At 35.9% G+C, this 16141-nt stretch overlaps 1 protein-coding gene across 2 annotated transcripts in view; it reads left to right on the top strand.

The window, feature by feature from the left end:
• The window catches only part of COL5A1 (collagen type V alpha 1 chain), a 1013097-nt gene that overhangs the window by 907897 nt on the left and 89059 nt on the right, over positions 1-16141 (top strand). For both annotated transcript variants that reach the window (XM_044058757.1, XM_044058756.1), the window contains exons 48-51: positions 348-455; positions 6113-6166; positions 7986-8093; positions 13297-13350. In XM_044058757.1, coding sequence (XP_043914692.1) covers positions 348-455; positions 6113-6166; positions 7986-8093; positions 13297-13350 — 324 coding nt within the window. The remainder of the gene's footprint in view (positions 1-347; positions 456-6112; positions 6167-7985; positions 8094-13296; positions 13351-16141) is intronic.

Below are 16141 nucleotides of genomic sequence, written 5' to 3' on the forward strand. Positions count from 1 at the left end.
AGTACCAACCTATGAACCTATGAAAATACCTGTGTATTTTTGTGAAGATGTAAGCACAAATGGGTGGATTTGTAATGGTCACAGAGAACCTTGCTGTAATCTGAGATCAAAGCAGTATCACACTTCTTTTCCAGTATTTATAAAACTTTATTTGATATGTTGAAACACAAGATTGTACTTGCTGTTAGTGTACAATTAGATGATAATGAGACAGTTGAATTAATCTTTTCTTATGTTATGAAGCAGTGCAGTGATTTCATACCTGGACTTGCCTTGAAGCTGAATGCACTGTATGAAATTTTAGGACCGTTAACACTTTTAACTAATTAAATATTTTCTATTTCCAGGGTCCACCTGGCCCTCCTGGTCCAAGAGGCCCATCGGGACCACCAGGAGCAGATGGCCCACAAGGCCCACCTGGAGGAATAGGTAATCCAGGAGCACCAGGAGAGAAGGTATGTATGTGTGTATTTATTTCTGTGCAGTTTTAGAATTCATGGAGTCCATGGTGTTCTCCATTAAATGAACATGCATTTATATGTAGTTATTAGTTACATGAAATAAAGTGATGCACTAGAATTTTTTGTGAATATTCTTGCTTTTACTTACCAAGATTTTTTGACTATCTTTTTTGTTCTTGTCCTTTAATATGAAATTTTTAGTTTTCGACAGAAAGCCTGCTGTTACCCGATATAAAGTACATTAGTATTTTATGCATAAAATGTGTCTCATTAGATCCGCAAAGCTACATTAAACTGTGTTATACAATCACTGAAGTATTTTATTTAATTTATATGAGATGGAACTCACAGGCTTTGGCATTAATGATACACACACACTTTTCATATCAACAGTCTTTCAGTGTGTAGTCAGACTACGTTCTGTATTTTGTGAGTATTTATCCCATGGTCAATTTAGAACACAAGCCTGTCAGTCAGTTATCCATATTCTTCTCCATCATCTGTAACTTTAGGAATATTGTAGATCCTGTGATATTACAGGGATAGAGTACTAACTATAAGGGTCCCTTTCAGAAGATTGAAAATACTAAAGATTGAAAATCAAAATATCTAAAACTCAAAATATCGAAAATGGAATTTGCCCCTTCTCCACTGTTCTGTGATCTCGAAGTGGGCATATATAATTAGCAGGGTGTGTGTAGGGTCTAGCCCCCCACATGAGGGGTGCAGGTAGGCTTGGCCCATGCATTAAAAATGTTTTAGATATTTTGATTTTCAGTCTTTTGAACTTTCGAGCTTCTGACATAGACCAAACTATAATCCAGGTGACTGGGATTTGATTAGTAGTCCTAGTTCTGAGCAGCTGTATGGGTAGTGAGATAGGAATGAAGGGATTTTGCCTTTTTTTGCTCTTATTGAGAGAGAATCAGGGGACAGGTTCTCAAACAGGTAAAATATCTCTTGAGTTTATTGGTGGAGACCAGAGAACCGACAGAGATGTCTGTTCCAGGGGAGAGGGGTACGTTTATTTCAATTTCAGAAGTCAATGACAGCATTACACTATGCCCAATGTTCACATACCCATAGAAGTATCAGTGAAAATGTAGAAGAGAGGGCTAAACCTTCCTGGAGGGGAAATTATAAAAGTCTGTAAAGTCTTGAAAGGTTAAAAAAATTCAGACTTTATTACACCATTTTCTCTATAAACTTGATATTACTGTGAATGTTGGGATGATAATTCTCCAGCTTGTTGAAGTCCTAATTTGTTTGCACTAGAATCTGCATGATCAAGCCTTCTTTAATAGAAATGCCTACATACTTAGTGAGAGCTTGGCAGCTCTAACCATAACATTTAACTAAGATGAAATGGAGGCTGAAGGTCTGTAACTGAAACCATGTTGATGACTTCAGAGTTACCAACAAAAGTAAACTAATTTCAAGCATAGACCACATGCAGTAGAGACAGAAATGAGTTATGCTCAACAAGGTATTTTGGTTGATTTATTTTCAAGATTAGCTAGAAAGCAGTGAGTAGATATTTTGCTTTCTTAGATTGAAAGTTCCTATAGATTGATTAAGAAGGATGTTATGTACAGCAAACCATTTCAAAGGAGTTTAGCTGGTCAAATGGACACAATAGAAATACTGCCTTCTTACATTTGAGGTACCCTTGTTCATCAAGCTAATTTTTGTCTCCCACCAACCACGTCTACTTCAGATGACAGTACTCTCTCTGTTCTCAAAGTCTTGCTCTTATATTCAGATCATTGCTTATGAATTCTGGATAAGACCATTTTTAGGTGGAAGTGGACAGTTTGATTGAAAGTCTTCATAATGTTTTTCATGTATGCCATTAAAAGAGGCATGGAGACAGCAGGTGGTCTAATAAGGGAGCATGGTAAAGAGTACATGAACTGCTGTACTTGACCACTATCAGATTTTCACACACATTTGAATGTCCAATAATAATTTTAAACACTGAGGACAGATTTAAAATAGAAGATCACAAACCTGCTTTACTTCATCTGGGGTGCTCCACAGTGTAGAAAACTGGTGGTAGCTGCCATCATCTGTAGGCAATGTTGAAATCTATTTAGTTCTCATAAAAATGCAAGGTCAGCATCATGCAACAATGATTATGACCAACTTATTGTGGGCATGCTGCACATTTAGATACAGAAATCTGTATAGGGACAAATAACTGCAAGTCCCAACAGCAGGTGTAGGGTGGATGCAAATTACTTGGGTATATCATGAAGACAGAGAGGATCCCTCCCTTTGGAAGATTTTTCCCAAAAAAGGTTCTGAGTACCCAGATCTGGCACTGACACTTTCTTTAAAAAGTGTTCATTTAGATGACATCAGAAGAGGCATAATATGTTCAAGTTGATTCATTTTTTTAACATGGATGTCATACCATACATTAGGCAGTCCACTGCACTTAATATTTGCTTAGGTTTATTTTCCATTCAAAATTCTAATAGCAGAAATAAAAATGTAACATATTATTCAATAAAAGTGTACTCTCCCACCGAGTGCAGAGTTTGCAATCCTTGTAAAAGAATGTGTTTGTGAAGCAGTGCATATAGAGAGACTATGGTTAACAGCAATAGCTCCGTCACTGAAGTGTTACACTGATGAGCAATACAGTCTCACAAGATGCAGACAGAAAAACACAATTAATCAGTGCAAGATACAATGGAAAGAGCTTTGAAGAGGTTCTTTAATCCCTACACCTTCTTCTACATAAATTCTTTAATCCCTATACCTTCTTCGACATGAAGTTCTTTAATCTCTACACCTTCATCTACATGAAGTTCTTTAATCCCTACACCTTCATCTACATGAAGTTCTTTAATCCCTACACCTTCTTCTACATGAAGTTTTTTAATCCCTATACCTTCTTCTACATGAAGTTTTTTAATCCCTATACCTTCTTCTACATGAAGTTCTTTAATCCCTACACCTTCTTCTACATGAAGTTTTTTAATCCCTACACCTTCTTCTACATGAAGTTCTTTAATCCCTACACCTTCTTCTACATGACATTTTTTAATCCCTACACCTTCTTCTACATGAAGTTCTTTAATCACTACACCTTCTTCTGCATGAAGGTCTTTAATCCCTACACCTTCTTCTACATGAAGTTCTTTAATCCTTACACCTTCTTCTACATGAAGTTTTTTAATCTCCTTCACCTTCTTCTTCTTCTGCATGAAGTTCTTTAATCCCTACACCTTCTTCTACATGAAGGTCTTTAATCCCTACATCTTCTTCTACATGAAGTTCTTTAATCCCTACACCTTCTTCTACATGCTGTTTCTTTCACAAGCAAACTAGTAGTATTTCACTTGTGCCTGTTGAAATTATTTGGACAGTATTTTCTGCCCTAGAATACTAGAACTGCAAATAGAAATAGAAATTGGGAGAAATATATGCTAGGTCTGAGGTTATGTGTCTCATAGATTCTCTCCTACCGAAGACATTTGGTATCAGAGGTGTAAAGCACAGCCCCCATACAGTAGAATGCACTCAGTGTTGTTTAGTACTGGAATTCTCTGTTATGTTTGAACTGCAGTTTATTTTTGAAAGTTATCAGGACCTGTAGTGTTGTGCCTCATATATTTATTTATTTTTATTTTATATTTATTGACCGGAAAAGTCAGGCTGGACACATGTCCATTTTCAGGGGAGGCCCCGGGAGAAAAGCTCCATTTACATACAATACACTATCATACTACTACAAGCTAGTAACTATTTACAATGCAGAGATAACACACCTCTAGTACATTATGGTACATAGACTTATACATTTTGTGCATGCATTTGTTTACAATTTATAGATACAATATTTTGCAGTTATGCTTTCATAAGGTCACATTAGAATTAGAAACTTGGTGGGAAACTTTGGCCTATGGCTTTGTAAATTGCAAATCATTAAATTATTAGTTACAGATGTTTAAAAACATAAAATACTATCTAATAGTAGTACAGAGCGAGCATCAAGGCAAAGCGAGATAGTGCCCTGATATGACTGGAATACATGGGCTGTGGATGAGATACCCAGAGAATATGTGAGTAAGCAGCCAATGCTAGCATGCAGAGACAGGGGAAGTAGGGAGCCCAGTACCCTGCAGTTCCGGCACCATCACAAACTGCTGACTGTTACAGTGATGTTGCACAAGGAGCACAATGTATGTTGTATTAAACCCGTGTGTGCTGTAACCTGGGTACAGCATGTGTAGAAGTACACATATGAGGACCACCACTGTGCTTCGCATGTCACAGCTGCCATATAATATTCGGGGGTGGATGATTTACGTTGAATTGCCAAAGTTAATTTTAGCAAATGGAAGGAAATCAAAAAACATTCACCAAAACTACCTTAGAAAAACACTACAATTTTTTTTGTAGGGTGGCAAGCCCCTCCCCCGCCCACACACACACAAACATTCTCTCCAGACTAACATATACTAACTCTGAGTCAGCACATCAATGGAGAAAAAGGCAAACCCCACTGTAGACAAAGTAGTTTTGGTAGACAGTAGTCGTTCTTTTTGCATTTACTGAAATTACCTTCGAAGTGACATGCTCCCAGGGTGGCAAAGTCAAAATCCTGATGGCTGACTAGATAATAACTTCCCATGAATGCTGCTAACTGAAGGCAGGCAGTTGGACAGATTAAGCAAATAGGAAACTAATAGCTGGCTGGTATGGCGAGAAAAAGTTGCAAAAAAACACATCCAACAGCTGACTATCCTAATATAAAAAATGGCATCAGTGTTTGTGATGTAGTTACTAATAATCGCCTGAAATAAAGTATTATGTATGCTCTAAAGGTGAATCTCAAAGGAGAATGTAATAAGGCAGGATCCTAACAAAGTTCATATTCTTATCAAATTTTAAATTAATATTTAGACACTAAATGCTATGCAGTTAGTACCATCACTGACTGCAGTCACAGCAGAATTACACGGAACACCTAGTCATCTGAGTACTGGATCACTTTCCTATATGTCATTAAAGAGATCCAGATTAGAAGAGACTTTTAGCCATGTAGTAATGACAAAATTGACAAAACTATTATAAATAGATCAGGAAGATAGGCACAGTGTAAGGAAGTTTAGAATGTCAAAAAAGTGGCGTCATGAAAGCATTATTATCCATTTCCATACAAGTGATTAAGCATACGTTGATTCATTTCTAATTGTCTGAACATAACTACTCAAAAATCAACTTTTTATCACAGATTAAAGGCTAGCTTCCTAGTTAGAGTGACATCACTGTTTGTGCAAGACTGCTGTGTGCTTTAATGGGGAGTGTCTTCTTTCCCACTGTTACCTAACAAAGGAGTTTATATAAATAAATCTGGGGCAGTTGAGGTGAAGGGACTTGCTTCCAGATCAAAATGCTTGTTTGTTAGATTGCATATGGGGATAGGAACTTTGTTCTTGATCCTTTGATCTGGTGTGTGTGTGTGTGTGTGTGTGTGTGTGTGTGTGTGTGTGTGTGTGTGTGTGTGTGTGTAAAATCAGTTTTATACTACTATATAAGTAGTACAAACAATTTCTTTAGCTGGGATATCTGCATAAACTTATGCCATGATGTCTTGTTAAATGATAACTAACATTAACTGTTTGTACTTTCTGCAGGGAGAACCTGGAGAAGCGGGTTTGCCTGGTCAGTCTGGTGAATTGGGTAAAGTGGTAAGTAAATATGAATGTGTGCAAGAGCCCGAGTTTCACTACATCATGTAATCTGTTTACCTGATAGACATTGGTCCATAAATAGAAGTCAGTTTTACTTTATATGCAATTTGTTTATTTATTTACTTAATTTTACTTTACTTTTGCTAGCAACAGTCTAATTTCTCTGTCTTTCATTTAAAGGAACAAAGTTTATCTATCTTATGTAGTAGAAGGGATACAAAAACATAAAAAAAACAATTATATCCAAAGTGCTATGAAGTGTGTGGAATGGAACCACTGAAAGAGACAGGTTAAAAGGCCGGATTTTGTCTCTGAAAATTCATAGTCTGTGAAACACCAACTCCTGTAGTTAAACCAAACATAAAACTATATTGTTTAATGCAAGGATTCACTAATGGTGTGCATGAACATTTTTATTTAGAAAATTACTTAATTTGTTTAAAAGTAGAGAACTTTCTTCTGGACACTGGAACTATTTAATTTCCAGTTTCATTAGCACAAATTACTGACATCATGGAAAAATCTAACTTGTAATACTAACGTTTTAGTTTAGTTTGGTCATTGATGCCCAATTTAGTTATGTTTAGATTAGCCAAAAAATAGAAATAGTTAAAGCAGTGATAACAGGGAAAAAAAGAAAACAAATTAGGACCAATTCTCACTCACACAACACACACACAGACACACACATTTCCAAATCATACACATTTTCATTCCATTGTCAAGGAACCATCACTCAGGGCTCAAATATATGATACACAGTCTCACCCAGATGTCCAACACTGATTCCTGCTTAGCTGTTCACATCAACAAATAAGCTAGAGTGACTGCCACAGGCCTTCTTTCACCAAATTACTTTGCTTCCCATCAGTAATGCTCAGCAGCAGGTGCGTCAACATCTGTATGTCAATAATAGAACATTCTGCAGTTTGGGATAGATACAGAACTTTGTCTTAAAATGCAATGAAGTTGGTAAAACACCGCTGTACATCAACAGAAATGCTGTCTTGTTTACAGAAAGGATGTTTTCGGTTGTGGGATCACTCGGTGCCATTAATTATTTAACCATATATTTCATTGTTCTCACTACTTATTCAGGCATGAGTATCCCACATATTTTACACATTGGGGGGATAGCAAACCATTGAGAATGACATGATGGCTAGGCAAAGTTAAAAAGTTACACAAGTTCCAGATAAAATGTACGCAGTCAATTCTATCACAATGATATGACAAGGTTCACGGATGTCTGATAAACAAAAGCACTGTAGACAACTTTTTCTCAAACAAGAACCTCAGGCTGTACGACTTTTAATTTAGAGGCTATTCCTAAAATAATACAAGCATAAGAAAAAAAAAACTCACATATAATGAGAAAAAGACAGTGCCTCTAAGCAACAAATTAAGCAAGATATGTGTTTACCTTTCCAAGAGAGATACTTATAAACAAAGGAATACGAGAATGAGCTGGACATGGATAGGCAAAGGATAAATAGATTGCAAAATATTTTTATCGAAAGGAATGGGTATGCATGGGATAGGCTTATAAAAGAAGTCACTGAGGTGATCTCAGTATAGAAACAGTAGCGGTAATAAAGTGATACAACTAGTTAATTAGAACAGCAACTTTTATAAATAAGGAAATGGCAGACAGTTTGATTTTGTTTTAGTCTTTTTCAATGGTACTACTGCTTTGATATGAAATTGTGTGCTGCCATGAATGTGTTATGCATTTAACTGTGGCTACTGCTATCATTAAGAAGTTGAACTCTGTACTCGGGATACATTTTCATAAGTGATTTAATTTCTTTTTCAGGGTCCAAAAGGTGAACGAGGTGAAAAGGGTGAAGCTGGTCCTCCAGGTTCTCCTGGTCCTGCTGGACCTAAGGGACCTCCTGGCGATGATGGTCCTAAAGGAAGTCCGGTAAGTTGGTGCCTCAGAATGAATTTAATTCAAGGTGAAAAGTAATGTACAGATGAAATGCAGACGGGGAAGAATTACTGTACTGTTGTTTGTATAAGAGGAAACACATATAAATACAGTTAGCCAAAACTAGAGAAAATAATTAATAGAGCCAAAACAACATGATTTATGGTATGATAATACAGTTGGATGCCACATGAAAACCAGAAAGCAAAGCTTGTCCAGCCAGTCACTAACCTAATGGTGACTCAGTTATGGAGGCATGGGGAGTAAGATATTTGTGGTACAGAAATGTACAGTGACCTACTCCAGGTACTGTTAATGCACTGTGACATAGTGAGGTAAATCTACAAACATAAGAATAACTGGCAAGGCCAACTCTATGGCTTAGAGTGATAAAGGCCTGACTATTGCACAAGCAGTCCAAGTTTGATTAGTCAGGCACCTGTACAAGCTGGCAGGGAGGATGGGAGAGATTGGCCATTGACAGGTCACCCATCCTGGGATGCAGGAAGTGACTCTGGCTCACCACTTGTGTAATACCTAGAGGGAGATCTAAGTGTTACACCCATGGAGTTCAGTCACAGACAGCATACACTAACATGGCACAGACATAAAAGCAAGGGATTCTATGTACAAAGTCATAGTCTCGTCCCAAGGTAGCATGCCATGGAGCTTGGAGAAACTCTGCAGGGAGGGGGGCACTATGCCAAAAGAGAGAGAGAGAGAGAGAATGCCTCCCACTCCCTACCACTTGATTCTTACTAACGAGGGAATGTAGGGCTTCCAGTTCATGAATGAATGAGCCACAGGGCTCTCAACTAGCCCAGAAATGACCATCCTCCTCCACTGAAATGAATGGGACAGATGGGTGTAGGCAGTGGAGTTACAATGTTAGCAGAGGAACTAAGGATGATAGTCGGACCTGGGATGATAAGTGGATGGAGGGCTGGGTGGAGTGTAAGATAATTTTCACGTAACTTACAAAAAGACACCCAACTGAAACCTCAAATCTCAAGCAAAGAATTATATCCTAAAGCAAAAGTATTCACTCAATATTCCACATACAAACGATCAGCTTACCCATCAGAACATTCTATACACTTCAGTAATCATTTGGTTTTAACTGCATTTTCAAAAACATAATCCACAGACCCAGAAGGAATAACACAGCAGAAGCAATAATACGTCCTTTTAATAAAACCACAGCTCACAAACAATTGAAATTAATGTAGCATAGAAAATTTGCTAAAACCTTATAAATTTGATTAAGCGCTTTCATCCACCGACATGTGGACTTCTTCAGAATCAATTAATCACTTAAAACATCACTATATATATACATTTTGGTGCCATTTCAAATTAATATTTAAAGTAACAAATCTCTATGTATTTGGTCTATTACATACAATACTATTATCAAAATAAAATCGATCCACTCAAACACTACTATCCACATATATTAAAAAAACTTGTGTTTAAAACCTAATAAAATCTAACAAAATCTAAATACACAACATTGCCTAGGGTCTAATAGATAAGAATGAGAAATATATATATAATAATATGAATTCATGAATACCCTTGTAAGTATGTATATATATAAAAAAATGATAAAATAAAATAAAATAGAATAGATCAGATTAATTGATTCTGAAGAAGTCCACATGTCGGTGGATGAAAGTGCTTAATCAAATTTATAAGGTTTTTAGCAAATTTTGTATGCTACATTATTTTCAATTGTTTGTGAGCTGTGGTTTTATTAAAAGGAAGCATTATTGATTCCGCTGTGTTATTCCTTCTGGATCTGTGGATTATTTTGTTGCTATCGTTGTTAGCTTTGGACAGATTTTCAAAAACATCCCAAATAAGACTTCTCAGTACCAAATCTCATAAAAATAAAATATTTAAACTTCCACATTGTTCAGCATGATATTACCCCCCCCCCATCCCCCAGTGTATTTGAGAAGTTTCTATAAAAGCAAACAAAACTATCATTAAAAATATGCTAGCATCTGGTCCAATAGTTTTTGAGTATCTTCTCCCATTTTCAGAAACGTCACTTGCACTTTTTTGTCAGACCACTTACCCATTTGTTTAACCTTCCACTAGTCTCCACGCATATGCCAGATTTATGGAAGTCCACCATTGTCATTTCCATTCGTAGGGTACAGAACCCCAAATTCCTATAAAAGTTTAGACCTATCTTTTCTTTGCTATTTCTAGTGGAGTTATTATAAATGGTTGTCTGCAATAACTACTGTTTTGCCAAAGGCAAACACTGGACCATAATCCAGGAAAAAAATTGACAAAGAGCAACATATAGTACAGTAACTGTTCTTTAGTCTTTTTAGTTGATACAGTTCATGCAAATATGGGAAAAAGATATCTAAAGACCTGACATTTTAAGCCTTAAGAGGCATTTTCTAGAAAAAATTACTATTGATGTTTCAGAAACTTGACATCAGGACATTCAGATGAGTGCAATCATTCCAAGTACTGAATACTGCAATTAAAAATTTAGATATGTTTGGCCAGAAGATGGCAATACTGCAATGGACTTGTTCCATCTCTGCTTTACTTTATATTGATGATAATGCTATTCAGAAACAGTTCATTCACTACAAAGCCAAAGTTTGTTAGACATTTCCTCACTAATCAATACTTTAAAAATGCATAGTGTTCTCATTTGAAGCAGGCACAAAACTAAAGAAAATGCATCCACTATGTCCAGCACTTCAAGCATTACATCCAGAAAACAACTTTCAATTTAGATAAAAAATAATTTGGCTAGGCATATCATTAACTTTTAAACAACATGTAGAGAAAATAACTAGAAAAGCACAACAGAAGCAAAGAGCACATTCTTAAATCACACACCTTTCCTTGCCAAAAATAGGAATAGTAACTTTTGATGCCTGCTAACATCTTCCAGTCCTCACACACAGTTTTCCAGTAAATCCCAGTTTCATCCAAAAAGCAAACTAAATCTGCTGCTGCATGACATTACCTAGCCAAACTCAGCAACTCAATCCCACTGTATGAAATGCAGGTTGATTCAAAGTTAAACAACTTTGCACTTTTCTTCTTCTTTTTCTACTCATTCAGCTAATGTTTAAAGCTCACTTTATTTTCTTAAATCCTAGAGCAGTGCTAATACTATTCCAGCTAAGTCAAGGGTCAATTTGATCTTAGGTGATGGATCTTTTTGTTCCTTATTTTAGCAATATGGTATCAACTTCTACATGAACTTAGATGAATGTAAGATTACAGAAACTTAAAGGGACTGCTATACTCACGGTAGCCTGAACAAACCCAAAGTAATGGCCTTGAATGAAGCTGTTAACTCACTTCAACCATTCTTTTCTGTTAGAACAAATAAAATGTAAATGTAAATGTTACATATATCCGCAAGACATTCTCCTTCTATTATTATTGATTAACTATATACAACTTCAATTACAATTTACAAATGTTTAAAAATATCTGTTTATATGCTGTTTTAGTTGTAGGGCACAGTATTAGTCTGTCCAGTTTGGATACATATGCAGATCAGTACATACGTTCTTATGGCTCACTAAGTCACCAGGGCAGCTCATTCATCTGTTGCTAAAACAAGTAAACTACTGTCATGCATAGCTTTACTGGTGAAGTCAATGCAGATCAATGATACTTGTGTTGTCTGAAAGCACTGTGAAGTCCAGATCATGAGCCCCTTTGTTGTTCTGTTACTGTAAAGGATGAGTGATATGAGATTGCAGTGTTGGAATTTCTGCAAAGTGATCTGAAGTATACTGATCAATTTAAAAGGCATAGGAGAAACAGGAAACACTTGGCAGGTTAGGGATCAGGTCTACACAATACAAACAACAGAAGATATCCTCCAAATTGGTTTCATAGGGAGATAACAAATGAATGGGATGCAGCTGAAACTGAAGATATGGTAGGCACAAAGTGACTTGCCTGTCAGAGTGGGGCATTACTTATCTGTATAGGTGCATACATATATATATATATATATATATATATATATATATATATATATATATATATATATATAGAGAGAGAGAGAGAGTGGGTCTATATTATAACAACGAAAGTTCCGAATTTCGAACGCTCATTCAGGAACTCGATTTTGTTATTTTTTGATCGCAGTACAGTGAAGATCAGAATATTTGCTCTTTCCTCACTGTAGTGTGATCTTGGAGTTGGAATATATATTTAGCGGGGGGTGTGGGGGGCACAGCCCCCCACAACAGCGATTCTGAGTTCTTGAATTTCTGCTCATATAAGCGTTCGAAATTCTGAACTTTCATCATTATAATAGAGACCCCCACATATAGATAGATAGCTATATATATATATATGTGTGTATGTACACTGAAGTAAATCTAAACTTCAGTATATTGACACCTAAAACATAGATAGCAAAAAGTTGAAAAAAAAAAAGATCAACATTGTAATGCACATGCTCCAAGACACAACCTGACCATGCAAGAAAATTACTGTTTTTTGCAAGGTGACAAATCCCACTGTGCCCCCCACACCCCTTGCTAATGATGTATATACCAACTACAATCACTGGGGAAGTGGCATTTTCCTGGAATTGTTGATCTTGTACACCTGTCAACCACCTGTTTTACGTGTGTGTGTTTTTGTGTGTGTGCGCGAGTTTAATCATGTTTTACTACATAGTGTAGCTGTATGAACATCAGCACTGTTATATATGAACACTACAGATATAGTGTAATACAAAGAGGATCTATTGTCTGACGTGCACTATATTTTAACAGACATATGGCAGATCAATGCACTAACAGCACTAACATGTACCTTTCATCTGTACATTCCTTTGTGCTACTGGTTTCTATTGCAGCGTTTATTGATGGACAGCCCCCCCCCCCCAAGATCTCTGCTGTTTCTACCTGGTCAGACTAACCTTGAATTTAGGGTCATCCAAACAGTCAATAATATACTCGTGTATGTATGTGTGTATCTTTTTTTTTATTTTTCTGTGTGTGTGTGTGTGTGTGTGTGTGTGTGTGTGTGTGTGTGTGTGTGTGTGTGCGTGCGTGCGTGCGTGTGTGTGTGTGTGTGTGTGTGTGTGTGTGTGTGTGTGTATAGATAGATAGATATAGTTGTCACCTTTCAGAAGATTTTTTTGTTTCCTGACATTCTCTTCCTTTACTTCTTTTTTATTTAGGGTCCTGTTGGCTTGTCTGGTGAACAAGGTCACCCTGGTGAACCTGGTGGTCCTGTAAGTATTAATAATGTGACATAATATAACTAAGCTAATCATTCTGTTAAACTTTTCAAGTAGAAATTAGAGGTGCTACCCATTATTATGCATTACAAAACTACACTGCTTTAGCTAATGTCATGATTGTGTAAGCTAAACAATTAAAAATACTGATCTCCACAAGTCAGACTGTGCAATAAAATTATAAATTTTATTGGATCATTTTGTTTAATGCCATAAATAGCTGTAGGAGGTGCTCGTGTAATTATCAGTATTGCTTTGAATACTGGCAATAGGGTGCTTAATATTTCTGTAAGTAGTTACTTTGTTTTTACTGTAATGTGGATGCATGTTCAACTGGTTAACTTTAATTTCTGAGTGCTGAACTATCTGATTTTATTTTGCATTTGGAGTCAGTACCACTGCATATTCTACATGCCCACCATAAAAGAGTCAGTCTGTGTCGGGTCTTCTTTTATGGCTATCCAAACCAAAAGATTCTAAGTGAGTGCAGGGAACACAATTTTTATTTAAGGTATATCAACCTAAAATCTTTACTGATGGTTTCTGTCAAGTTGTAGATTCAGTGGAGTTAGAAAGGATGAGACTTAGGGAAATAAATGCATTTGAATGTTTTGGAATTCAATTGCTAATGATTCTCTTGTTTTCTTTTTATTTATTTAATTGATTGACTGATTGATTGTGTTAATTTTATGTAACAAATGGATTTTGAGTTTCTGCAATCACTGCATATTTTGTGTAACAGTTCAGGTAGAATTGGGACAGTCATGACTTCATAAGCCAAGTACAGGTCAACAATAAGTCTGTGGAATATAAAGAATCAATAGAATTAATATATTCCGTTACAGTCTGTCTGCCTGTCAATGTTTTCTTTATTGTAAATCTCTGGGCTTTGTCACACTTTATCCGAATGCTAATTAAGCAGCTGACTGTGGGATTATATTCTGTAGCTGCCCTAATAAAGGATATATAGAGAGACGCATAACAATTTATCTGATCAACTGGTTAACCATTTGAATATGAGTTGCATTAAGAAGCTTTAATGACATTGGTTCCAATACACAGCTCACCTTATCATCTGTGTCAGTTCTAGATCATTTAAGCCATTGTCAACCCTCATGCATTCCAGCTGGTACATGGTCGACAGTGATGGAGATACATTTCCCCCAGACTAGGTACTATATTTAGCAAAACTGAGGATGAGCTTGTTCGTATTGGACAGAGTATTGACTTAATTCAGACTGTTTTGAAATACTTTTGCATCTTCATTAAAGGCAGTTTTACTCATTAGTTTGCAAGACACGAGAGTATTTTGTAAGCATAACTGTTTACTTATATTTAAAAAAGAGTTACAAAAAAAATGGGTGTATGAGCCTTTAGGGACTCCACCAGTCATATCTTAGATGTCATGTCATAGATATTATGAATCTGGTGTAGATTATATCTGCAAGAGTATCAGCACTTAATTGTAGATAAAATTTTACAGTATTATTTATCAAAAACTTACTACATTCAGTTTTCCCCATTTAATCTTTACAATTAATGATCACCCATATCCTTTCATCTGTTGCAGATGTTAATCCAGTTTCATAGATTACTCTGGGTGATTTGTTCAACTTAGTTAAGATTTTTTTATTTTATTTAAAAGTGGTTTGTTTACCATGTTAGAAGTATTTTTTTTGTTTTTTCACTCTTAATTGATTCTATACGTCCGCTATATAGATTAATTAATTAGACTTTATATATATATATATATATATATATATATATATATATATATATATATTAGTTTACTCACCAGTAGTTTTTTTGATATGTTACTCACTGGTGCTCCTGAATTCTTTGTAAGCATAATGTGACCAAATATTCTTAGGTGGGTCTTTGTAATAGTAGTAATATATGGCTAGGATGTGGTTTTACTGTGATATAATCATACATAGCACTCAAACGTTTTGGTCAAGAATCAAGGACAAAACCAAAAACAATAGTGGGGAGGAGGCAAATGCTCTGAATGAGAGAGTTTTAAACATTAGTCAAATTCACTTACAATATGAATAAAACGAGAGGTTTTGTATCATTGTGCATTTATTTGAATAATAGATATGAAACACTAATGCGTAACACTTTTGACTTACTGTAATCCTCAGTGATTTACTAAAAAATCAAAACTGTAACAATGATAGGGAAAAATATAACACAAAATCAGGGGCATTGTGCAAAATTAGGAACAGTTCAGAGGTACATACTCAACTTGTATGATTTGGTCAAAGAGATGAGGCCTGTATTTCCAAACACTACAGAATCTAAACCCTACCCATATATTATTTCTATCCTAAAACTTTAGGGGGGGGGGGCTTGAATTTTTATGATATTCTTCTTTATAGAGAATTTTAGTTACAGATGATAGCTAAGATAGCTATTTATTGCTTCAAACCTCATACAGTTTCCTTGAGATTTGCTGAATCAGATTCTTTCAACGATCCTTGAACCAGGTATATGTTTGTACAGAAATTATGTGCAGCCAATAAGTAGCATGCTGCTGGAGATAGAGCTGTGAAACCTACCTGGTACATTATTTGCATCATCTTTGTGTTTCTTGGCTTACCTAAGCCCCAGGGTCAAATTAGGTAGATTATACTGTTTTGCCTTTAAACATTTTTACACACTTGGTACATTACTTATTCTAGATTTATCATCTCAACAAATAGCTGCTTGTCCATAAGTAATTAACAATCATGCTATGGCTGAATGTGGTTTGGAAACCTTCAAAAACTGCCTGCAAAATATT

Source organism: Protopterus annectens, chromosome 16.part0, assembly GCF_019279795.1.
Source record: "Protopterus annectens isolate FY-2018-M chromosome 16.part0, PAN1.0, whole genome shotgun sequence".
NCBI classification, from domain to species: Eukaryota; Metazoa; Chordata; order Ceratodontiformes; family Protopteridae; genus Protopterus; species Protopterus annectens.